At 48.2% G+C, this 26,001-nt stretch overlaps 1 protein-coding gene across 6 annotated transcripts in view; it reads right to left on the bottom strand.

The window, feature by feature from the left end:
• The window catches only part of ACSBG1 (acyl-CoA synthetase bubblegum family member 1), a 55,904-nt gene extending 31,023 nt beyond the window's left edge, over positions 1-24,881 (bottom strand). For 2 of the 6 annotated variants that reach the window (XM_053593415.1, XM_053593416.1), the window contains exons 1-4: positions 9,925-10,013; positions 9,065-9,242; positions 5,949-6,053; positions 4,910-5,010 (exon numbers count right to left, since the gene is read on the bottom strand). In XM_053593415.1, the coding sequence (XP_053449390.1) occupies positions 4,910-5,010; positions 5,949-6,053; positions 9,065-9,114 (256 nt within the window). In that variant the 5' untranslated portion in view covers positions 9,115-9,242; positions 9,925-10,013. Of the gene's footprint in view, positions 1-4,909; positions 5,011-5,948; positions 6,054-9,064; positions 9,243-9,924; positions 10,014-24,719 lie in introns of those variants that run through there. The other 4 variants (XM_053593417.1, XM_053593418.1, XM_053593420.1 and 1 more) reach the window with 3 other exon arrangements.
• Positions 24,882-26,001: the final 1,120 nt, after the last annotated feature.

Here is a 26,001-nt window from a genome sequence, read left to right as displayed (position 1 = left end):
TGCTTGGCACCTCTCAGCTGGCCTCTCTGTTGATAGTCCCCTAGTCCCCTGTGGGTAGGGGACACTTAAGAAATAAGTGAGTCCCAGTTCTTAGAGTAGTCCCCATGCCCGGTTTCAAGGTTCAACAGAGGCACAGCCATCCATTCTGTCCCATGTCTAAACTGAGATCATGGCTGCAATAATAGCCAAGAACACAGCCAGGACCCAATAGTGGTTCCTATCCCCCAGCAGGGCACCCAGATCCTGGCTCAAACTGACTCTGAAAGGCAACCAGGCTGGATCTACTGTGTGCAGAGTCCAGCCAGTGGCAGTCCCAGTACACAGCTGCCTGGAGCCAAGTCAGTTGAGCATGGAGGTTGGGGGCGGGCTTTCCCAGGGCCTGTCTTGCTCTTTCTGCTGCTTCCCCATCCCTCTGCCTGCCTCTCTGTTGCCTCCTCTTGGCCTGACTCCTTTTGGCCTAACCCTGGCCTGGTCTTATCAATCCACCCATTATGCTGGGGGTGGCTGAGCAGGCAGGGGCTGTATCCTCAGGGGTCTGGAATAAAGACATCTGAACAGCAGAGGAAGTCACTCAATTAGCTGGGAAGGAGGAAAACATGAGGGCAGGGGGTGGGAAGATGGGGGTGTTTTCTGCAGTTATAGGAAATGCTGTGGGAAAGAAGCCATTGTGCAGATGGAGAGCTGTTTTGGCCCTGAGGAAAAGGTAGTCCTCAGGCCCAGGACTCTGTCCAAGACACTCCCTCAGGGCACTCAACCTGCAGCCCCTCCTCCAAAGTTTGGTCAGGGAGTGGCTCTGGGAAGGTCCCCTGCTCCATACAGGACCAGTGCTGAGGGCCAAGCCTGAGCCAGGCACTCCTGGGGACACAGAAGAGGGAGAGGCCACACTGGCCTCAGGATACAATGAGAGACAAAAACAAGGTCTAGGACAGACCCTTCTGTTAGCACATTGGCCACGTGGTGCAGAGCATGCGTGCCAGTGACCTCTGCTGCCCTGAGGGCTGTGCCTCTGTTGAACCTTGAAATGGGTATGGGGACTACCCTAAGGACTGGGACTCAACGTTTTGTCTTAAGTGTCCCCTATCCACAAGGGATTATCCACAGAGAGGCCAGCTGAGAGATGCCAAGCATACCCAGGCCGCTCATATCCCTCCTCCTGCTTGGTTATGGGCAGCCCACCATGTGGCAGAGTCAGGGGACCCAGGTACCGCTCTCCATCCAAAAACTGTCCCTCTCTCCTAAGGGGAGAGGGCTCTTGCACTGCCAGCCACTCTCTAGCCTTCCCACTGGATATTCAGGAGCTCTGAGCTCTGACCACTATGGCTGATTGACCCTGGGAAGACCCCTCCCCTCTCTGGGCCTCAGTTTCCCCATCTGATTTACAATGGGATGGACAAGATTGTCTCTATAAAGCCTTCCATGGTCACTGTTTTAGATTTTTGGTCCTGCCTCAAGGATTTCCCCTGTCCAGGCCTGAACCACTGAGGTGAGGGAGCTGAGATGCTCAAGAGATTGGGCCTGGTCTCCACCTGCTGTAGAGAAGTCAGGTCTGGGAAAGTCGTGGGTGTCCTACCCCAGAGTCCCAGGGCTGACTTTCCTCCTACAGCAGGACCCTGAGTGGACAGTGAGCAGCGACCTCCAAGCAGAGTCTGAACAATGAATGTCCAGGCAGGGGTGGGGAGTGCCTTTGCTCAGGTAAAAAAGATTTCTCCAGGGACCTTGGAGGCACCCTTGCTTTGTCTGGCAGGGCTGGGATCACCACCTGTTCCCATTTCATAGATAAGGACCCATCTGTACTCATTTTTTCTCACTCTTGGGAGACTTTTCTACTTTCCCCTAGCCCTGCCAGAGCTGAAACGACAGCATGTTCCCTGCCTCCCACTGTTCTTTGGGCCCTTTCCTGCTCTCCAGCCTCAGGCCATGGGTGCCCTAAGGTCAAGGGTAATATGCAACCACTTTTTGGCTTCCTAGCTCACAGCTCCAGCCTAAAACACCACCCATGTCCTTGGAACATTTGGCAAGAGTGGGAGCAAGCAAATCCTTTGATGGAGATCAAACTGGGCTGAGCACCCAACTTCCCAGTCTTCGGTGAAAAGCCTCCCAGCAGGTGTGGGGGTTTCCTGGAGAAAGTGGGGTGGGGAAGGTGGGACTAGCCCTGGCAGAACCTCCAGCTGTGCCATTCAGCAGCTGCCCTCTCCCTGTCTGTGGTCTCAGTGCTGCCCTTCTCTGGCTGGAGTTCATGCTCAGTCTACAAAGAGCTATAAAGAAATGTGTCTCCTGGGCCCAGCACAAGGCTGCCTTTGTGTGGCCATCACATTCCAGCAGCTCTGTGGCCTAACTTGATGGGGTTGCCCCCTTGGGGTATAGCCATTGGGGCCGCTTGGAGTTTCAAGCTTCATGGAACTCAAGGAGAGCAGGGAGCTCCTGAGGGCTCTGCGGTGGCCCCTATTCCTACATGCAAGACTCCAGAGCCCCTAGGAGAGCTGACATCTCAACAGACAGGCGGGTGGAAGGCAGGGCGGCCAGGCCTGGAGGGGACCAGACTACCCACCATGCTGTGTAGGTTCCAAAGAGCCAGGTGATTAAGAGTTCTGCCTTTTCCTAGCTGTGTGACTAAGAAAATCACTAAACCTCTCTGAGCTCCATAAGCACGGCTTTCCCTGCTGCTATGAGATAAAGTGGAGGAGTACAAGAAAGATCCTCAGTCCAGGGCCTGGCACGTGGTGGATGTTCAGCAAGTCTCCCTTGTATTGAGGGGACAGCTGCCCCTCAGCCCCCCAGACCCCATACCAGGAGTCCTCCTCATGGACAGTTGCTCATTCTCAGTCTAGGGAAGGGGCAGCTTCCAGACCCCTCCTGACCTGTGACAGCCCCAGTCTCCTCCCTCACACTGAGTCTGGAGCCCAGGGCCCCTCGAGCTTCTGTGGAGTCAAGAAGATGAGGGATTCCAGACCCCGATGCAAGGCCCAGCACACAGAGGACCTGCACTCTGTTCAATCTGGGTCTCACTGCAGCTGCCTCCAGGGGCAGCAGGGGCTGCACGAGGCAGAGCTGGGCAGAGCACAGCCTGCCAGCTGGGCCTGTGGGAGCCAGTGAAGCCTGCTCCATACTGTCCAGGTAGCACTTCTGGGACCTCTGCTGTGGTGCTTGCTGATAGCCCAGGTGCCAAAAGCCCCTTGCCCCCATACTGTCCCTTCCTCCTCATCACCTAGGAGCTGAGCTCTCAAGGGCAGCTCACTCAGCTAAGACTCAGGCCCAGAGGAAGCTATGGTTCTAAAGGCAGTTGGAGGTCCCTGCACCCAGGAAGCTCACCCTAATCCCTGTCCAAGACAGCAGGCCTTCCTCCTTAGCCTCCCCATGCCCTCTACCGAGGGAACCATCTGGCCTCAGACTGGTGCTCTCTAAGGGCAGGAAAGGAGACTTGCCCATCCTAGTATCCTCAACAGCTCCACACACAGGATGGAGGAGTCTTGTGGACATCTAGCCTGGCTGTCACTAGCAGCTTCCCAAAGTCCCAAAAAACTAGACTGTGCTGGCCTTTGCCATCTTGCCCAGTCCCCACCCCTCAATTAAATCCACTGCCCTCCCCTGTACCCCTGGCTGCTCAGATGGCCCTACTCTATCCCCCTCTGATGGGACCCTCTCTGGGAGTCCCTACTCTGTTTAAAACCTACCCATTCTGTGAGCCCTACTGTCACAGGGCTGCCAGATGACAGGTGCGGATTGCTCATTCCTCCCGGGGAATGCCAGATGCTTTTCTGGGGCTCCAGGGGACAAGGAGCTTCCCTCAGATGGGCTCCTTTCCTACTCCTCAAGGGCAGGAATTGGGAATGCTGTGGGCCATGCCCGGGACTTCCTCATTTCCAGGCTTAACTGAACTCAAGTTCCTCGATGCTGATGTCTGAAGACAGCAGCAAGCCCAGCCTGGGGAACGGGATTGGCATTTGATCCCCAGGGAGGCCAGTGGCCTGGGGAATGACATGCCCAGAGCTCTGGTGTCATGTTTCCCCTTATTACATTTCTTTAGGCCTCAGTTTCCCCATTGAAAATGGGCATAGCGTCCTCTGGCCTGCCTCCTGCCTTCTTGCCCGTGACCATGCTGCAACACAGCAGAGATCTGGGCTCTGTATCCTGTCCTCTGGCTCCCTTCTGGGTCCCAGGAAACTCCAAGTGAAGGGAAACAGGTAGCCCCAGATGGAAGGCCATGCTACAGGCCAGTTCAGATGCTGCTGGCCAGCCTCCTACCACCTACACCTACCCAGATGCCCCCAGAGGGTGGGGTGCTCCTGGGGATGGTGGCCTGCCTGGCCCTCTCCACCACCTACACTACAACTGGGAAAATCACAGCAGGGAAGACCAGCAACTCAGGGAAGTGAGCCTGAGACCATGAGCGAGCAGAGACCAAGGCTGGGGACAGCAGTGTAACAGCAGTGTAACGTCCTACTGATTTCAATTGCCAAGGCTCAGCAACTGTTATTTCCTTTTGTTTTTTAACTGTTGCTACAGTTTTGTGCAGCCAATAAAAGTAAACAAAATATGTGTTATCATCATCATCATTGTGGTAACTCGTCAGAGTTAAGTGATAACTCTACCTTCTCTAAGGCACAATTATCTAAAGATGAAGATCAATAAAAGAGCAGCCCTGAAAGGTTGTAGCTGGCTCCCGGTCTCTGGCCTGTCTCCTTCCCAACCTTCTTGAAGAAGAAATCTCCCCCTATTGCCTTCCACCATGCCTGGCCCTGATGGTGGCCCTGGTGGCCCTGAGGGAAGAGCTTAGCGGGACTCCTGAGAGTGTGTAGACCAGGAGGATCTCACCTGCTTCTCCTCAAGGCCCTGGTTCTGTGCCTCCAGAATGCCAGCACAGAGCAGCTCCCCATACTCACCCCCATCCAGCAGCCCCCAGCTGGCTCACCTGCAGTGTCCACCTGGCCATCCTTTGCCTTCTCTGGGGCCGAGAGCTCAAGAGCATGGCTTAGGGACTCTTTGGAGAGTGTCTGCCCATCAGTCAGGGAGCTGGCGGGGACCAGAGAAAACATTCATTAGAACATACCCCAGGGTGATGCCGGTATCTTGGCTTCCAGATATATATCCCCTTGCAGAGGATAACCCTGTTCCCCCAGCCTCTCCCTACAGGTTCAGAGGGCTCAGGAGAAAAAGAAATCGAGTCTGGGTGTGCTCTAATTTGCTGTGTGACTCTGTGCAAGTTCAGGCCTCTCTCTGAGTCTCAGTGTCCCCATCTGGAAAAGGAAGGGGTTAGGGACTGGTGCTTCAGGATTCTAGGTACCAGTCCCTCAGAGAGCAGGCTTTCAGGGTGGGGAGGAGCCCCAACTCCTTACCCCTCCCCCACCAGTCTTCCAGCATATGTAGAAACTCAAAATGGAGCTGTGGGTGTCCCAGGGCTTTCAGGGGTCCTAAGCTGGCCCCCAGATGAGAGTCTTTCCTTTCCCACAGTGCCTATAGGGTGCACCTCATGTCTGTTCACCACATGGAGAGAAGGGGCATGCGACCAGGGAGACTTGGGGTCAGTGCCATCTACTTTCACCCATGGCACAGATCCCCTTGCTTCCTAGGCTTGTGACCCTGCATAAAGGGTCTCTTCTTTTGGTCAGCCCAGGGGTTACTGGGATTCCATTATTATCTCAGCCTGACTTGCCCCTCAGCACCACTTTTCCTCAGTGTTCATCTGTCCAAACTCAACCTCCTGGGTGGCTGAGCAGATGGATTTAAGTACACACTCAGGACAGTACAGGGCTGTAGGATCACACAAGCCAGGGACACCTTTCACAGTTATCAGCTACGTAAACAGAGCCCACTAGAGTGGCTCAGTGGGCAACCTATGCAGTGGGTCATGGCAGCCCTGAGGGGGAGGACCCTGGTTCCAGGGAGTTCTGCTTTCTGTCAGGTGGGGCTAGCCCCATCCTGCCCAGTCGGCAGGAAGCCGGGCCAATTACCTGCTTCTCACATTCAGCCTTACTCCTTGCCAGCACTGCAGGTTCCGAACAAAACTAAGTTTGTAAACACACCCAGGCCCACTTGGCAGCCATCTGCTTAAGAACCTGGGATAGGTTTTAAAGCAAAAGACATGAAGAAGTTATAAAGGGAGAGGGATGAAGAGAAGGCAAATGAGTGGGGAGTGGAGCTGGTCCCCATTTTGGGAATTTTGTGAGCAAGTCCTGGGCCACAGGGCTGGAGCAGTCCTTCTGCTGCTACAGCAACTTGTTTGGGGAGGTTGTGGAAGGACTAAAAAGATGACAAAGCATGATTCTGGGGTGAGGTTTACTGTCCCAGGCAGGGGGAAACAGAGGTTCCTGAATGCTGTGGAACGTGTCCTGCTGACCTTGGGTCATGAGTTACAGCCACTATTCTCTGTAGGTGTTGGGTAGAAACTGCTGACATTTTGGGACAAAGAAGACTGTGATGTTATATTTGGCCCCTGAGCCTGGACTTAGGCAGTGAGAGGGCAAACAAGGGGACTTGAACACGAGGTTCAGGATCCTGCACTGTTACTGTCCAGGGGAGGAGTGTGAACATGTCAGCCTGCAGCCTCGGACAGTGGGGCTGACAGCAGGGCAGACTCAGTGCTCAGAGCTGACCGGCCTTTGCAGTCCCCAGCTGGTCATCCACCCACACACGAGGCAGGGCCATTCTTGGCTGTAATCTCCCCACAACTTAACTGCTCCTTCGCAAACAAGTCTGTTTATAAATCCTCACCATCAAAAGGAACAGGCAGCATTTTTCCCCGCTAATAAAATCTGTGTAAACTGGCTCTGGTTTTAAAATAGCTAAACAAAGACTAAATGAAAAGACAGCACCTAAGGAAGTCGAGGGCCAAGCGTCCTCACCATGAGGACACCATGAAACAGAACTTTCTGTTTATAGGGAGGATGATGCTGCTGGAAGCACTTTCCCCCTCTGGGAAAGGTGGGTGCCTTCTCTGGAGAGTTGGCATCCAGTGCAGCGTGGGGGTTCTTGTTGCTCAGTGTTCTCATCCAGTGACCCTGTTCTCTCCTCCTGCCTTCCTTCAGTGAGAGAGTGGCACAGGCCCCTTGCCAGCCCTCGTTTGACCGGCACACCTCACTGTCTTTGTGGCTGGCCCACAGGGGCTTATTGAACTCTCTATGGCCCCTGCTTACAGATTCTTTTTTTTTTTTTTTTTTTTTGCAGCTTTTGGCCGGGGCTGGGTTTGAATCCACCACCTCCCACATATGGAGCTGGTGCTCCACTCCTTTGAGCCACAGGTGCCACCTGCTTACAGATTTTTGAGCACCTGATTAAGAGGATGTCCAAACCCAAGTGAGTTAAGCTTGCTCTTTTCCCTTGCTAATCCTTTGAGATTTAGTCCCTCTAAGGAGCTGTCATCTGAAATAGAATATCCTAAGCCTCCCTGCAACTTTTGTCCTGCTCACTCAGGGTTGTTAATAGTAACACATTACCAGTCTGGCTTGTAATGTGAAAGAGAGTCAAACTGCATCACTGTGTGGGCCGTCTGCTGTCTTCCTCACAGCAGTTGCCTTACACCTTATTGTTGTAGGTAATCCTCTCCTGTATTACTAATGGTTACGTCTTGCCACTGTCAGTGTGCTGGCTTCTAGCAACTTCCTACTACTCTGCTATTTCTTTTTTGGGTGGAATCTAAAACAAAACATCCAAGCTTGATAGAATTATAGGTCCAATCAGACAAGATGTCCCCAAATGGAAACTATCATGTTTTGCTCAAAGAAAGATACCTGAGGTTTGGGGAACAAACTCTACTCTGATTCCTGAAAGGCTTCTTGGGCCCTTTTGATTCTTGCTGTTATTCTGGGCAACAAAGGTGGCTGGTGAATGATCCCAACAGGTGAGATGATACTACTGTCGAGTCTGTGGATCCACAGTAGTCTGTGGATTAGACTACTGTCATGATCACAACATATTATTCCTGTAATTCTAGAAAAATGGTACTTGTCCTGGAATGCAATGCTCCAGAAGTTGGTAGAAACAGAGGTGGAAGTCACCTAACATAAGAGAATGACAATAATGGTGGGAGAATGGCCAGGGGAGGCTGAAGTGCTTCTGCCTGTAATTCAGATTCATAGGAGGAACACAAAAGGGCCTTCACATGAGCACATGGTAAGTGCACTGCCTTTCTGTTCTTTCACAAGACGCAAGCACAACTCCATTAGCACCTACCCAATAGCATGGGAGCAAGAGAACAAAAGGCAGTTTGAGAGCAAACACGATGTGTGGGGGCTGAGGAGCCTGGAGAGTCTGCATGGTGTCCTTCCCTGAACTGGTAACTTTCGGAGGGACCCGTCTGAGCAAAGAGCCTCCTCCCAAGCCTCCTTTAACACCCACTTCAGGAAGTCCTTGATTTCTGAACACCCTCTCACCCTCTCACTCTCCACACCCTCTCACTCACAGCCCTTGGACACTCAGGCCACATGTGGCTTGGGAAACTGACAATGTCACACCTGATTCAGCCTAGTTCTCTGACCCCAAGTATTCACCACTGGAGCTCAGAAAATATTGGTTGGACCTCACCCTTCTCAAGTTGTCACTATGTGTATGACACATAAGTTGAAGGGGGTTCTCATTTCCTGGCTGTGAATCCCTCATAGAGGAGGATTTGTTTCTTATTTATTTCTGTTGCCCTCAGCAGCCAAGACACAGTTCTGTACGCAGCAGGTGCTCACTGAATGCTTTCTTCAAATGGCACAGCATTGAAGCTCACCAGAGTGTCTGTCTGCCTGGGTTCGACTCACACTTTCCTAGCTTTGTGACTGTGGCCAAGTTGCTGTACCTCTCTGAGCCTCAGTTTTCTGCCTGTGTCCTAACTATGGAGGAGAAAATGACACATGAAAGTGCTTAGTACATGCGTAGTTAATGCTCATCATTACTGTGGGTGGGTTCTCATGAGTCTTTTGGGGAGTAAGAAGATCCTTTCTTGAGATGGGGAGGGTGACTGAGTGGGTAAAACCCTAAGCCCCAGCTGTGGGCCCAGCTGCTATACCAACTACTCTCCTTAGGAGCTGGGCTGGGGGCCGGGAGGTGGGAGGAGGTGGGAGGAGATGGGATCCTTGTTCCTTACACGGTCCTCAGGATGCAGCTGGCAGACCTGAGCAGAAGCACCTTTGGCATGGTACGTGTGGGGTGGCTGCACCCCAAGAGCTCACCCGGGAGTAAGCAAGAGCCTCAGAGGACGTGTCACGGCGTCCCCCCAGGAGAGCCACAGCAGGCCCAGCAAGGCCTAGCTCCACCAAACCACCCTGCAACAGAGACACAGCATGAGTCACAGCCCTGCAGCATGGCGGGGTGAGGGGACAGCAGCCCTTCTTCCTGACCATGACTCATCAGCCCCTGGAGCTGGCACCTGACTATAATCTGCTGCCTGTCAGTTCACACCCTCAGAGGGAATAGGCAGCGACATACCTCACAGGAGGCAGCTGCTCTGGGGCCCTAGTCTCTGTGCTTTAGAGCCATTCACTCACCAGGATGAGCAAATACATCAAGTTTCCAGAACTCTTGCTTTGCAAAGACTTCTGACCACCCTCACCATCCTCTCTAGAAGAACTTTCTTCCAGAAGGATGGAGAATGTTCTTAATGAGGGTGTTACCTAAATGTTTCCCCATATTCTAAAACCCCAAACAAGGAGAAGAGTCAGTGCCCTCTCCAGACCCCATGGTGCTGGTCACTCAGGCCTGTCCCTGTGCACAGCCTGTGCTCCTGATGATTTCAACATCGCCTGCAGCACTGATTTCATGCTGGCCTGTGTTACCCCACACACGAACCCCACACCCCTGCTTCTTTTTAGTCTCCTTGGCCTGCCTCATCTCAGAAACCAGGCCCCTGGCAACTCCCTCCTGACTCCTAGTTCTCTGCCCAAAGACCCCCCCAGAGGACCCATGGCAGAGGGCAGCCTAGCAGGACTGGTTGCCCTGGGTGCTCACCGTCCTCCTTGCGACTGGCAGGCATAGGGCTCGGCATCCCCTCTGCTCCTACAGTCCAGCCATGGTGAGTATGGGAACCAGTGGCTGTGGGTGCCCCAGGTACTAGGTGATGAGGCAGTTGGGCTGGGCATAAGTGGGGACCCGCCCCAGCCCGCCCTGGGGCTGCCAGTGAGGTGTGGCCCCAGATACCTCTGACCCACATGGCACAGGCCCCAGCTGCCCACCTGGGTGGCTCTTACATAACAGAGCAGGCGGTAGGAGAGGCACCTTGCCAGTGCGGGTAGGAGAAGCTGTCTGTTGGCTGTTGTCTTTTGGGAGACAGTTCTCCTGACACTGGGCTGAGATAGGAAGTTTGACTTTTTTGTTTTCTTTTGTTTTTATTTTCTTTGCTAAGTGTGTATATTATGCCAAGTGCTTCATCTTCCTAGCTCCTTGCAGCCTTTCCATGGCCCTGCTGTGTAGATTTTCTTCATAGTGGCATTTTCCAGAAGGAGGCCCAGAGGGGTCTGGACTTGCTCAGTGTTACCAGTCCAGTAAGAGGCAGAGCCAGTATTTTAAACCCAGGTCTATGGCTGGCTCTGAAGCCAGGACACCACGAATTCCAGTTTTACCCATTATTTACAGGATGAAGCTCAGCCAGACATACCATCTCCTCTTTGTCCCACCTCTGGAGAGCCCCTGCTCCATGGTAACAAATATCCCTGAACTTTGTCCTCTGCCTCCTAGCATTCCCCACCCACCTTCTCCACCACTGGAGCCTGGCAGCTTAGTGAAAGCCGAATCTTCCTGCTTCCTGGAGAGCCCCTCCCTACCCGCCCTGTGAGCTTCCTGGGGTCCTTTGGTGGTGCTCTGCCCACCTCTCAGCGCCCTTTGCCCCCTTGGGGAGCCCACTGTCCCCTTCACCTTTAATTGTCACCTTTGAGTTGCAGCTCCCAAATCCCAAGCTGCCTCTGGGGTAAGGTGAAAAATTGGAGGCAGCTCTAGCTGTTGTTGGGAGACATTTTAAGTCCCAATTTTAAGGCCAAAAGGCAAGGCACTGAAGCAGTAATGGGGATGGGGTTTGTTTGAAGGCCCTCCGCCTACGCAGATGGCAAATGACTGTGACATTGCTATACTAAGCCAGGAGGTCAATGCCAGCATCCAGCTTAAATAAGCATTCTGCCCTTCAGCAAAGTCCACTTCCACAAAGGGCTCTTCTCCCAGAGATGCTTGCCCAGTGCTGGTCCTAAGCCTCTCATGGGAAAAGAATGCCTTTGAGAATTTGCTGGAAGCCGCCCCTTCCAGGACTCTGGAAGCCCATGCTGTGTCAACAACCCCACCCCAGTGAAAGGAAATCACACCTCTGTCCATAAGAGCTAAAGATGGAGCTGTTTTTCTCCTTGTCCCACTGTCCTGGTGATGGTAAAGATTGGTGGAGTGGACACTGGTGCTTGATGTGGCTGTGGGATGGCAGTTAAAATGCCCCTACTTCAAAGCTAGCAGGAGCCCCATCCCCCCAGCAGCTTCATGGCCACACTCTGGATGTAGAGTTTACAAAGTGATGAAGTTTGAAAACCTCCACAAGGGAAATGCAAACCAAAATCACAACCAGGTATCACTTAACTACAGGAGAAATGACTTTTATCAGAAAGTCCCAAAATAACAAGTGCTGGCATGGATGCAGAGAGAAGGGAACCCTCATGCATAGTTGATGGGAAGCAAACTAGTATAGCCTCTAAGGAAAGTAGTACAGAGATTCCTTAAAGAAATAAAAGTGGACCTACCATTTCATCCAGCAATCCCATTAATGGGTATTTACTTACCCAAAGGAAAAAAGGACATTTTATCTTATATAGACTTGCACTCAACTGTTTACAGCAGCACAGTTCACAACTGCAAGAATGTGAAAACAAACTAAGTGCCCATCAATACATGAGAGAATGGAAAAACGAACACCGCATGTACTCAACACTAAACTGGAACTAGTCAATCCACACTTAAGCACACATAGTTAATCAAGTAGATGGGAGGGGGAGGAGAGGTTGGGTAATTCACACCTCATGGGTATAATGCACATATTCTGGGTGAAGGACACACTTACAATTTTGACCCAAAATTTACAAAGCAAACCATGTAACCAAAATGTGTGTACCCTGTAATATCCTGGAAAAATAAAACAACAAAAAACAAACAAAAAGCCCCCTTCAATAGTCACTCCAGGGTCAGGAGGGCTCGGGAAATGTATTATCTTCCTTTTCTGTCCTTTTGCAAAACCCACCAGCTGACCTGACTTGGCAGAGCCTCCTCCTCCAGGAAGCCCTCTGGGAGAGGCCTTAGCACTCATGCTTCTTCCTAAAGTTGCTTTGGCTGATCTCTCAGGACACTTAGTATTTAGAGTCTGGATAGTGCTTTTTTTTTTTTTTTTTGAGACAGAGTCTCACTATGTCACCTCGGTAGAGTGCTGTGGCATCACAGCTCACAGTAACCTCAAACTCTTAGGCTTAAGCGATTCTCTTGCCTCAGCCTCCCAAGTCGCTGGGACTACAGGTGCCCACCACAATGCCCAGCTATTTTTGTTGCTGTTTTTGCAGTTGTCATTGTTGTTTAGCTGGCCTGGGCTGGATTCGAACCCACCAGCCTCAGCCATAACCACTGTTCTACGGGTGCTGAGCTGGTATTGCTTTTTTTTTTTTTTTAAACCCATAACTCTCTGCCACCAAATAAAAATATTAATTAAATCCTCCCTCCCAGAGTTGGAAATGCTTTCTTTTGACAAGCGTCCTCCTTCCGTCTCTGCACACTGATTTAGCTCCTCCTTGTGCCAGATGCTGCGTGGACGTGGCTTAGGGGTGAGTACAATGGACGTGGTCCCTGCCTCAAAGGCTTACAGATGATGGGAATGATGGTCAATTAACAAAGATGCATTCACCATGGGGCTGCTGGCCCAGGCTGGGGGAGGCAGCACAATGAAGTGAAAGGGAGAGAGTCAGTGAGGAGGAAAGGTCTGACTACGTTATGTGAGGCAAAGGACAGATGCCCAGGGACCGTGGGAGAGGCTGGTGCAGATAGGAGCCGAGGCCCAGGTGACATACCCAGGCTGTGGGATCCCCAGCTTTGGCCCCCAGCTCTTAGGGGTAGGGCCTTGTGCTGAGGCAGAGACCTGCATGGGACCCAGATACTCCTTCAGAAAGAGTGAGGGAAGGACAGGGTGGTTAAGTCATACTCCCCTGGAATCCACCAGAAGAAGCGTATTTGGAGCAGGCACCAGAGTCCTTGACTGAAGCTCTCAGTCCAAGGCCAACAGGGGTGTGTTTGCTGAGAGGCCTCCACCCCTGAAGGCTCGCCACAGCTTCACCTTGGCTCCTGGCTTGGTGGGTGGGACAGTACCACCAGCCAGCTCACTTCTCACCCAATTGGCAGTGCCCAGAGTGTCCAACCCTGCCAAGCCAACTCCAACAGCTTGCCATGAATAAATGTGTCAGACATCCAGTCCCCAGCAAAGACTGAAAGGAGTCTTCAAGCAGCCCAGTCATACCCAAGATAGAATTCTCTGGGCAGTGGAACCTCTGGCTTCTCATCCAACCTTTGTATCTATTGTGTGACTAAGGGCAAGTCTCTAGTACTCTCTGGGACTACATTTCCTCAGAAGTCACAGATAAAGGGCCTTCCAGTTTTTTATTTGCAATTGGTCATCGAGTATGGGGGGTGGGGCTGGGCTGGAACTCTGATGCACCAAGTAGAGACAGGTCTACAAGGTTGGTGGTTGTGAGACTCCTAGGCCTGAGAGGGCAGAGGAAAACCAGACTGGAATAATAAAAGTACTAGCTAGTAACTAACACATACCTAGCACTTACTATGTGCCAGGCAATGTTCTATGTACCTTCTATGTGTATTGAAATGTCCAATCCTCATAACAGTCCAGTGAGGTACTATCCCCATTCCTATTTTACAGTTGAGGAAACTGGGGTTTGGAGATATTACAGAAATTGCTCAAGGTCTTTTGCTTAGCTGAGTCAGGATATAAACTCAGGAAGTAGGCTCCAAAGTTTATGCTCTTAGCCAACTAGCCACACCCCATAGTCTCAGGCCTTTGGGTAATTGGGGTAGGCAGGACAGGGACAAGGAGGGGAAGGTACAGAAAATGAGGTGATCCAAGATCCTCTAAATCCTTGCTTCCCACCATTCATCATTAGATGCTTTTGAAAAATGTTGTATATAAGCAACATAGATACTGATAATTAAGTTTGTAAACTTGCCACTGTGCACTTGCACTGGCAGCACTGTACAAACACTTGGCAATGTTTCATAACCTTGGTATATCAGTGTCTTACAGCTGCATTTGTGTCAATGTGCGATGGTGTCTTGCTTCAGGGGCATTCATTTCTGTTTTTATTTTTACTTTGTGTGTGTGTATGTGCCATTCCAAGAATGTCAGAGGTTGAATTAGAGCAACAAACAAATATTAAATTTCCCGTTTAACTTGGTAAGAGTGGAAGTGAAATCAGGGACCTGTTAGTCCAACTTTATGGGGATAATGCCATGAAGAAAATGGCAGTGTACAAATGGATTAAATGTTTTCCCTTGGGGAGAGAAAGCATCACTGATGAAGAGAGGTCAGGGTGGCCAATAATGAGCACAACTGATGAAAACATTGCAGAAATCTGTCAAATTGTGTGTCAAAATTATTAGCTGACTATGAGATAGCAGATCAAGTAAATATCAATAGAGAAACAGAAAAATCTTAACTGAAAATCTTGGCATGAGAAAGGTGTGTCTCTTGCATTATGACAATGCACCAGCTTAGCTGGCACTATTTGTGAGGGAGTTTTTAGCCAGTTATCAAATAACTGTATTGGCACACCCTCCCTACTCACTTGATCTGACCCCTAATGATTTTTTTATTTACTAGAAGATATGGGAAATAATGAAAGGAAGACATTTTGATGACATTCAGGACATCAAAATTAATAAGACAATAGTTCTGATGGTCATTCCAGAAAGAGTTCCAAAATTGCTTTGAAGGGTGGTGTAGGTGCTGGCATCAGAGCACAGCTTCCTAAGGGGAGCATTTTGAAGGTGGCCATAGTGATATTCAGCAATGAGGTATACAGAACTTTTTCTAGGATGAGTTCACAAACTTAATTGTCAGACCTTATATATTAAATCATAGTTAAGGCATTTTCTTCTGTTGTATTGATGACAAACACAGAGTACTGACAACTGGTGGTTTTGATCATCATGGGGAGGCAGTATAAAGCTCAGAGCTGACATAATTCCAGCCCTAAGCAAACACTACTAGAAAATCACTGTTTTCCCATCTCTCACTATTTTGATTTTGAAGTACCACAAGGATGACTTTGGGCACATTCCTTCTCCTACTAGGGCCTCAGTTACCCCATCTGTGAAATGGAGTGGTGGTATAAAGGATGTCCTCTCCGTCCTGGCTTTGATGAAAGGTAATACTCCCCCTTTGTTCTACAGAGATGAGAAGAAGGATGAAAAAGCCTATACCTCAGGCCCCAGAGGAACTTCATGGGATGGGGTAGGATGAAGCTGCGGGGGAGGCTACCATCAGTGGGGGCACTGTGTCCTTCAGTGTGCTGATTCTGGCTCATGTGGTCCCTGCCTTGGAGGAGCCCAGGGTCTAAAGAGGAGAATGAAGAACAGACACGCACACAATCCACACATGTGAGAGGCATCTGTCACATGGCAGGCAAAGGGGTCATGCATGGGAGCACACAGCAGCAGGAGGCTAGTCTTCTGGGGAACCTTATCTCACTTTGGCACTTAGTATGTGCCAGGCACTGTTTCAATTGCTTTTATATGTTTTAACTCATTTAATTATCAAGTAGTACTGAACTCTAACTCCCATTTTATGAGGAAATGGAAGCATAGAGAGATGAAGTAACTTGCTGAGAGTTATACAGTTAATAAAGAGGACAGCTGAGATTCAAATCTAGGTGTGCTGACTTTAGATTTCATGTTACTAACTACTATACGCACTACCTAAAACTGGGCAAGGCTCTGTGAGGTCTCTGGCACCTGACCACACACCTATGCAACAAAGGATTTCCCAGGGAACAATTTCCTAGAAAGACAGAGCACTGTGGCTAAGACACTAGTTTAATGTGCATATATATTTAAATTCTTCAAATCAGCACACTACTGACACCCTTCAACATATCATTCATGATATCTAGCATACAACAAAGAATAAATAGACATCTGAAACAGTAGGAAAATGTGAGCCAAGATTAAAAAAAAAGCAGTCAATACAAATAAACTTTGATATGAGACAGGTATTAGAATGAGTGTACAAAGAGTTTAAAGAAGCTATTAACATATGTTTAAGAATTTAAAGAAAAAATTAGACCTAATTGATGAACAAATGGAGAATCTCAACATAAAAATGGAAAGTATAAGAAGAGTACAATCTCTAAAATGAAAAATTCACTGGATGGCTTACCAGCAGATTGGAAACTGGACAAAATGTTAGTGAACTTGAAAACAAAATAAGAGAAATTCAAATAGAATTCAAAGGGTAGAGAGAAGAAATATTTTAAAATTGAACAGCACAAAACATTGTTGAAAGAAATTAAGGAAGACCTAAATAAACAAGAAGACATCTCAGGATCCACAGACTCTCCAAATGGTAATACTCTACAAATGTATCCTAGGTCAACATAGCTCCTATCAAAATCTTACCTGGCTTCTTTGCAGAAATTGAAAAGCTAGTCCTAAAATTTATATGAAAATTCAGGAGACCTAGGGTAGCTGAAACAGTATTGAAAAAGAGAAAAGTCGGATTTACACTTTCTGATTTCAAAATGCATTGAAAACTTGCAGTAATTGAGACAAGATACTTGCATGGGGATAGATGTATAGATGATTAGAATGGAGTAGAGAATTCAGAAATCAAATGCACATTAACAGTGAGTTTATATTAAACTGATTTTCAACAAGAGTGCCAAGACAATACAGTGGGGATAATCTTTTCAACTAATGATGTTGGGACAACTGAATATCTACATATAAACAAAATGAAGTCAGACTCCTTCCACACACCACACACAAAATTAATTCAAATGTATCAAAAATATAAATGTAAAAGCTAAAACTGTAAAAATGCCAGAAGAAAGTGTGGGTAAATATTTGTGATTTTTGTCTTGAGCAAAGTTTTATCTTAGCTATGACACTAGAAGCACAAATGATAACAATACCCCAGATATATTGTACTTCATCAAAATTAAAACTTGTTATTCTTCAAGAGACACCATTGAGAAACTGAAAAATTAACCCATAGAATGGGAAAAGATATTTGCAAATTATAGATGTGATGAGGGATTGTATCTAGAATATACAAACAATGCTTAAAACTCAGGAATACTCAATAAGACAATCCATTTAAAACTGGGCAAAGGATTTGAATAGTTTCTTCAAAGAGGATATGGAAATGCAGACCACGAACACTGAAAAATGCTCAACATCCTTAGCCATCAGGAAATGCAAATCAAAACCACAATAACACTTCACGCCTGTTAGGATAGTTGCAATAAAAAAGATAACAATAGTGTTGATTAGGATGTGGAGAAATTGGAACCCTCATACACTGCTTGTGGGAATGTAGACTTTGGAAAACAATCTGGCAGTTCCTGAGAAGGTTATGCCATGAGTTACTATATGACCCAGCAATTCCACTCCTAGGTATATACCTAAGAGAAATGAAAACAGTTTGCACAAAAACTTGCACATAAATGTTCACAACGGCATAATAGCTCCAAGTCAAAGCAACCTAAATGTTCATCAACTAATGAATGGATAAACAGAATGTAGCGTGTATATATATATATATATATATATATATATATGCCAGAAAAGGAATGAAGTACTGATACTGAAGTACTTTATGAGGAACCAAGGCAATTTAACATGAGAAAAAATTATTTTCAACAAATGACACTTGACTAACTGGATAAATATGCAAGAAAAAGAAAATATTAATTTTCGGTGGATCATAGACTTAAATGTAAAAGTTCAAACTATATAGATTCTAGTAGAACACATAGGAAAATTTATTTATGACCCTGGAATAGCAAAGATTTCTTAAAGAGGGCACAATAGCACCATAGAAGAAAAAAGTTTGGTAAATTTGACTTTATTAAGAAAAAAAAAGTTTGCTTATGAAAAACAATTAAGAAAATGAAGATAAGCCACGAAGTGGGAGAAGATATTTATAATATATATCTAACAAAGGGCTGATGTCCATAATATATGAAGAATTCATATCATACCGTAGCAACAGTATAATGAAAGGATTAAGGACCAATTACAAAATGGGCTAAAAGTTTGAATAGATACCTTACAAAATGAGACATAAAAGCGGCCAATATGTTCCACATCACTGATTCTCAGGGAAATGAGAATTGAGACATACGAGATATTACCCTTCACCCAGCAGAATGAAATGAAGAAGAGTAACCATATACACTTGCTGACAGAGATGTGGAGATGATAACTACCACTTTGGCCAACTTCTGGTGATCCCTTTCCACTTACACTTATCTTCTGACCCAGTAATTCTATTCTTAGGGATTTACCCAAGAAAATGAGAATACATGTCTACAAAAAACTTTGTATAGAATTTCATAGTTTTATTCATAAAATCCTTAAACGGGAAACAACTCAAATCCCAGCCAACATGACAGTGGATGAACAAATTGTGGGATAGCCCCCCAGCGAAATTCTGCTCCACAGCACAAAGGATGAACTTCCCAAACACGCAGCAACACAGGTGAATGTCACACACATAATGGTGAGTGCAAGGAGCCAGACACAGAAAAGTATGTTTAAGGCTATTCGTAACAGTGGCTTTTTAAAACAGTGGTTGCTTACAGGACAGTAAGGGTGGAGATGGATACGGGAACCTTCTGGGTGATGAAAATGTTCTGTATTTTGACTTGGTTGTTGATTACATGAATGGAGACCAGTATTTTTCAATCTTTTTTTTTATCTCACAGCACACTTAAACCTGTAATTAAACTTCTGTGGCACACTTAAATTATGTTGATCAAGAAAAAAAAAGAGCAAGAAAAGAATATACTTTGTGCATAGTACAAAGAACATACTGTGCTTTGTACTTTTGAAAATAATTTAATTAATGATCTTTAAAACTTTTCGTAGCACACCTACGATCCTCTCACGGCACACTAGTGTGCCAGAGCACATGGGTTAAAAATCATTGGTGTAGACGTTTGTCAAAAGTTATCAAATTATACTCTTAATATTGGTATGTTACAAGATGTAAAAATTTTGCCTCCATTAATAAAGACCCAGCAATCTATTAAATCCCACAAATGTAAATTCTGCAGATGTCAGTTCTTTTGGAGCCAGAATCTGAGGTGGGCCTAGATGATTACATGATCATGACCTTTACAATTTCCAAGGCGTCTACATAGCCTGGCTCTTTTTTTTTTTTTTCAACATAGCAACAAAGTGAGATTTTTTTTTTCTGTAAATTACTGGTGAACATAAGAAAACAATCTAACGCAACCTCAAGAGGGCTACAAAATTCACTTACATTTCTCTTCCCCTTCACGTTGAAGCTGCCCTCAGTTAAATTGTTGTTGAACAGAACTTATGTTGTTGTTTCATGGTTATGAGAAGCCTCAGAAAAGCAGCCCCTATATTTTTATTATGGGCTCTCTATGGTAAAACAGAACCACTGCAGTTAAGCAAATATGTTCAGCTATGAGGGAGTAATTTTTTAAGCAGTGGCCTCTACAAGTCATGCAATTTTCTTTATTTGCCAAGTTATAGCCACAACTTCTAGGGATTTTTTTAAGTGTTCCTCACACCCTGGCCCCCTTGCAAGGACTCAGGTTTATCTGGGGAAGGCTGAGACCCAGAAGAGAGATAGGACTTCCACCACCACTGTCCTTAAAGGAATCCGTGCCTTTGCAGGGATGAAGAAGAGGTAGGCAGCAAGTTCCCCTTCCCTGGGTCAGAACAGATTGATAATATGTGAAGGTTGTAACAGAATAAATTGGATTTAATGGCCTAACCCCCCCACCCTCCACTGGCCTGGGCATCTCCTGGGGACAGAATTTATGGGCTGTCTGGGGAACAGAATTGAAAGGATGACCTTAATGGTGAAATAACAGAAAAATGTATTTGACGGTCAAGAACAGCCAGAACAGAGGCTTTGATGGCTGCTTATGAAAGACTGGGATGGAGATGAGCTGGAGGGGACACATGGGAACTTTGTGGGGTGATGAAAATGTTCTATATTTCGATTGGGTTGTTATTAATGCTTATTGACTCATAGTTTTTCAGTAAGGGCTAAAATCAGTCATATTTGAGAATCTGTTAGCTTTGGGCCTAGTGCCTTGATTGTAGTCCTGGCCAGATGCAAAGCCAGCTAGGCCCAGGTGCATCCCAGAGGCATTGGGATCTGTATTCAGAGATCTGGGCCAGAGATAGTTTGCCCTAGGTACTCACACTTCTCATGGACTGGTCCTATCCTTTGTTCTGGGGCTTTTGACCCCAGCATCTTGACTTTCTGTGCTACAGTCTCAAATTTACCCTGTTCCCAACAGCCTTTTAGTTTTGTGAACACTGGAAGCTCCTTCCCTCCTCAGGCATATGATTTTTCCTAGAAAGCTCTTGTCCTAACCAACTCTTATTCATGTTTCATGTCTTAATGTAAATGCTGTCTTCTCAGGGAAGTCGTTCCTGGTCCCCAAGACTAAGGCAGATCCCTGTTATGTTACTCCATAATTTAAAAAAAATTACTAACATTTATAAAACATTTTTTATTGTGGTAAGATATACACAACATAAAAAGCCATTTTAACGATTTAAATCATTCACATCATTCAGTAGTATTGATTATTCCCCTCCATATTTTGTGTGTGTGTTTTTTTTTTTTTGAGACAGAGCCTCAAGCTGTCACCCTGGGTAGAGTACCGTGGCATCAGAGCTCACAGTAACCTCAAACTCCTGGGCTCAAGTGATTCTCCGGTCTCCACCTCCCAAGTAGCTGGGACCACAGGTGCCCATCACAATGCCCGGCTATTTTTTGGTTGCAGCTGTCATTGTTGTTTGGCGGGCCCGGGTGTATGTGGCTGGTGCCTTAGCCGCTTGAGCCACACGTGCCGAGCCTCTTTTTTTTTTGAGACAGAGTCTCACTCTGTCATCCTAGGTAGAGTGCTGTGGCATCATAGCTCACAGCAACCTCAAACTCTTAGGCTTAGGTAAGATCCCCTTGCTTCAGCCTCCTGAGTAGCTGGGACTACAGACACCCGCTACAATGCCTGGCTAGTTTTTTTATTTTTATTTTTTATATTTTAGTAGAGACAGGATCTTGCTCTTGCTTAGGCTGGTCTTGAACTCCTGAGCTTAGGAGATCCACCCACCTCAGCTTCCCAGAGTGTTAGGATTACAGCAGGAACTTGTTTTGTTTTCTACGATATTCTCTAGTGCTTAGTACAGTGCTTGAATATTCAACAATGAATAATTTTGAATAAATGAACATATTCTTACAAAAACAATAAAGAAAATAAAACATGAAGGGAAAAAACCACCACCTGTTTCTATATCATGGGGCAGTGGGTGGTGGGAATGGTAAAGAACTTCAGAGCCAGGAGGCCCTGAGGGACGCTTTTGTCTTTTCAGTAGCATTCACATCATCATTTTTAGGGACGCTCGTGTCTTTTCAGTAACATTCACATCATCATTGTTCCAAGGCTAGCATGTTCTGTAGATGGGGCGCTCACTCCTTGTCATCCGTGGATAATTTCTCAGTGAGAATGGCCTTGCTCACGGGGCTTGTAGCAGCCTCCTATGACTATCTCACATTGCTGGGTCTTAGAGAGCTCCTTTCTGTACCTAGTCTTTGGGCAGGCAGTGCTGGGAGAGGCAGCTGGGAGCTACGGTGAGGGTGGTTAACTCAGTCTGTCATCCGTCCCTGGGCCAGAAAGGAACTTGGGGGCTCTGCCTCCTGCCTCCAGCCCACCCCCAGTGCACCCTATATTCGCACTACAAGATTCACCTCCCCAAACCAGACTACACTCAAGCTCCCCTTGGGGCTTCCCTCTGCCTCCTCTTATGGTCCTGGCTGCCCACATGTCTGGCAACCATAGGTCTGGCCTCATCTCCCCTCTAGACCCGGAAGTTGGCCTGGCTCCAACCTGCCCAGTCTGGTGCCACCTATAACTACTCCACAGCCACACCTTTGGTAGATGACCCTTGCCTGCCATCTGAGGCATCTGCAACCTTTCAAACGCAGGTTGAACTGGCTCCTTCTCAGGTTCCTTCTAAGTCCTTCCTCCATAATGGGCTTCCTCAGGCTCAGAGACACTGGTGCTTCTCCTAGTTGGAGGATTTAACAGGGCCAGGATCCAGGCCCTGGGCATGCCCAGTGGGTACTCTTGATGGATGGTGTGGGCTATAGACACAGCCTCAAAGGGCGCAGGATATAGCCAGAGCAGTGCTAGACCCACCCCCTCCAGCCTAGCAAGTTCCGCCTCTCCTGGCCCTGGCCTGGCTGCATCCTTGAGACACTTGCCCATACCACTGGACTTCAGCCCAGCAACTGGTGTAGCACAAATGAGATTCACGTGGGTCAGGCCAGGGTGGAAGCCCTCCTCTGTCTTTCAGCCTCCCCCTTCCTCCACCTCCAGCCTCCCCTCTGCAACACTGGTGGGGAGAGATAAGTCTTCCTCAGGCTATTGGAGGAATGCAGACCTGCCTTTGGCCACAAGGTCAGGGCAGGTAGCAGGCCTGAGATAGAGCCCTTCCCAGCTGGAGTTTACCTGGAAGGGCAGAGAAGTGGAAAAGTGGCATTGCTGTATCAGCAGCAGCAGAGAAGCTGCATCTCTGATTTGAGAATAATGTTTAACAAGGTCTTAACGTTCTTTCCTCACAGCCACTCTGTAAGGCTGACAGAGGAGGTTTATATTCTCATTTGACAGATGAGTAAACTGAGACCCAGAGGTGTCTTGCCCAGGGTCACAGAGTAGGTCAAGAGCAGAGCTGGACTGGAACCCAAGTTATGTGCCTTCTAGCCTGTTGCTACGAGAATCCCAGGATATTGCTATGAGGGTCACTGTGCCACGGTGTGTGAGATCTTGTGCTTTTGGAAGTGTTTTCTTACACACAGTTGATATGATCCCCCTGATGTTAGTGAAGTTCAGGCATTTTATTTTTATGTGCACAGAGGATGATGGTGAGGATCAGAGAGGTTAAACAACTTCTTCAAAATCATGCAGAAAGAAAGTAGTGGAACTGGTACTCCAACTCTAGATTTTCAGCCCTTCTCTTGCGCCACAGCCCTATTTAACTTTCTATAAGTGCCTCCCTGCACCGGGCTGAGGCTCTGCCTTGGGTTCATCCACCTCCTTCCAGTGAGGTCTGCCAAACAGGCCCAGTGCTGTGTGAACCTCGTGGGACCCCCAGGGCCTCCTGCCGCCCCTTCTCACTGTGGACTTCCACTACACTGGGCTCCTGAGCACCATCTGGCCCCTCACTCACAGGGTGGCAAACCTTGGGACCCAGCAACGTTTTTTGCTTTCAATGGCTCCTGAGCCCCAGCTGCCTTCCTGCTGAGTTGCCCCTATTTTGGCTACATTTTTAGGTCTGCCTGTGGGCACCTCGTGGGGCTGGCAGGCCCTATCCAAGGAGCAGGGGAGGTGGTGGTGCAGTGGTGCTCAGAGAAGATCCCAAATGCATCCTTGGGCTGGTTTTCTTCCAGGGCCATGTGGCTCACATCCAGGGATTGCTCCCTTTCTCATCCATCTCCCTTCCTCAAACCTCCCATCAGAGCGATGGCCAAATTCTCTATAGCACAAATGCCACAAAATGACAATCTCTCCCCATTACCACAGACCCTGGCATTTAGGCCCTGTCGTCCCCCATTCTATACTACAGCCTCCCAGACCTCTCCCTCCCCGAACTTTCTGCTTTGCACTGTCAGGCTCTTCCCCAGCCTGTGGCTTCGTCTCCACTCCCTTGATCATCCAAGGTCTGTCTCAAGGGCCCCCAGTTAGAAGCCTCCCCCATCTTCTCCTTGGCCTCTGACCCTCCTGGGGATGGGTTGCCCAGAAGTCTGGGCCCTGGAGCTCTGTGTGGCTTCTTCCCTCCCTCCTGGCAGCATCTAGTCCCTGTGGGACACCTGTGGGGAATCTGAGTGTGGGACCGGGTTCCTTCCTGCCAGGATCACCCTTGGATGGACAGGGCCTAGGTGAGAGGAAATGGGTAAATGCCTGACAAGCTGAATCTGCTTCCTCTGCATTAGAGATTAGTCAAATACACACAGCAAAGGGCTTTGGGGAAACTTCAGTAACTGTTCCCACATACCGACCGGGAAACCACAGCACAGAGAGGGCCAGGGACTTGCCAAGGTCACACAGCAAGCTGGAGCCAAAGCCTCTAGCTCCCCCAGAACTTGTCTCTGTAATTCACCCCTGCCCCTACATGCCTAAGACCCTCTGAGGAGACAGAGAAACAATCCTATTGACGGAAAAGTTTTCCCTCCGTCCAACTGCAGCCCGGGACTCACACTCCCTGTGACTCATTCTTCAGTCCAGCCTCTGTCAGCCACACGGGGAGCAGACTCACAAAGCCGCGCTCCAAGTGGCAACTTCTTATTCCACCTATTCCAAAGGAAGGTCACCCAGACCCTTCCCTTCCTTTCCCAAGCAGAGAAGGTGAGGCTCTGAGAGGTGCTCGCCTAGGCTCACACAGCTGAGACCCGAAGCTCCACAGGGACTAGATGCTGCCCATAGGCTGTGTGCAGAGACCGAACACCTATGACTTACCTGGTTTTTGAGTTTTCTTGGGTGGTGTCCTGCCGGCTGTCCTGCAGGACCTCTCTGCTGTCTGGCATGTTGGGGTTCCTGTGGGGGCAGCTGTATCCAGCTCCAGAACTGCGTGGCATCTGCCTCGGGCATCCGCCAAAGAGCGCTCTGTCACCCACTGTGAGAGGCCGGCCTTGAGTGGGCAGTGGGGGCGGGCAGGGGGAGTGACTACAGTGACCCAAAGAGGCCCATTTCCTCTCTATTTTTAGAAGCTCAAAAAAAAAAAAAAAAATCCCAACCCTCTCCTCCCTGGTGAAGTTGCTCAGAATTAAAACTTTCCTTTTCTTTGTGGCTTTGTTTCACTGGGGATGAGGAGAATTTCAATAAGGACAGAGTTCTTTTTGATGCAAATTCTCTCCAGTTCTCCCAGGAGGTTTGGGCCAATGGGTTGAGGGCTTCTGGGACCCTAGAAAACCTCCTCACTGGCTTTAAAAGGCCACAGCAGAGCAAGAGGGGTTCTTTGCACAAATCCAGACCCAGATCCTGAGGTGACTGCTGATGCTGACTTCATACACTCTGCAACCCTGACCCGCTGTTGGCAGAATGCAGCCCTGGGAGGGCGTCCGCAGGCTCAATCCATCTCCCCCAGGCCCTGTCCTGGAGGCTGGAGACCTGGAGAGGACTCATAGTTCCTGCTCTCAAGGGCGGGATGGAAAGGAGACATTTCCAACACTGAGGATGGTAATATAGTTCACACCTGGAACATCTCTTTGCAGTGAAGAGATATGACGGAGGCGATTTAGGGCCTGACTCCCTAGAAACACCTAAATAGAAACATGGATCTGCCCCTTCCATTGAAGGGAAAAGGTGTGCTGGTGGTGGGTTTTCAGGCAGCCATGAAGAGAGCTGGGCAGGGATTGTCCCTGACCACCAGAACCCTCCTCTTTAGGACTATCTGTGCAATTATTCCCTAGGGCTACCATAACAAAGTACCACAAACTGGACAGCTTGAAATAACACAAATGTTTTCTCTCACAGTTCTGGAGGCTGGAAGTCCAAGATCCATATGTGAGCAAGGCCATTCCCACTCTGCAAATTCTGGGGAAGACTCTGCTTCTCTTCTGGCTTCCAGTGTCACTGGCAGTCCTTGCATTCCCGGCCTGTAGTTGCATCACTTCAGCCTCTGCCTCTCTCTTCACATGGCTGTCTTCCCTCTGTGTGTCTGTCTCACTCTATTTTCTGTTGCTATAATGGAACACTTCAGCCTCAGTAATCTGTGAAGAAAGTTAATTTCTTACAGCTC

The sequence above is a fragment of the Nycticebus coucang genome, chromosome 6 (assembly GCF_027406575.1).
Source record: "Nycticebus coucang isolate mNycCou1 chromosome 6, mNycCou1.pri, whole genome shotgun sequence".
Taxonomy (NCBI): Eukaryota; Metazoa; Chordata; class Mammalia; order Primates; family Lorisidae; genus Nycticebus; species Nycticebus coucang.
Note: the sequence above shows the minus strand (reverse complement) of the source record. Positions and strands in the feature narration are given on the sequence as shown.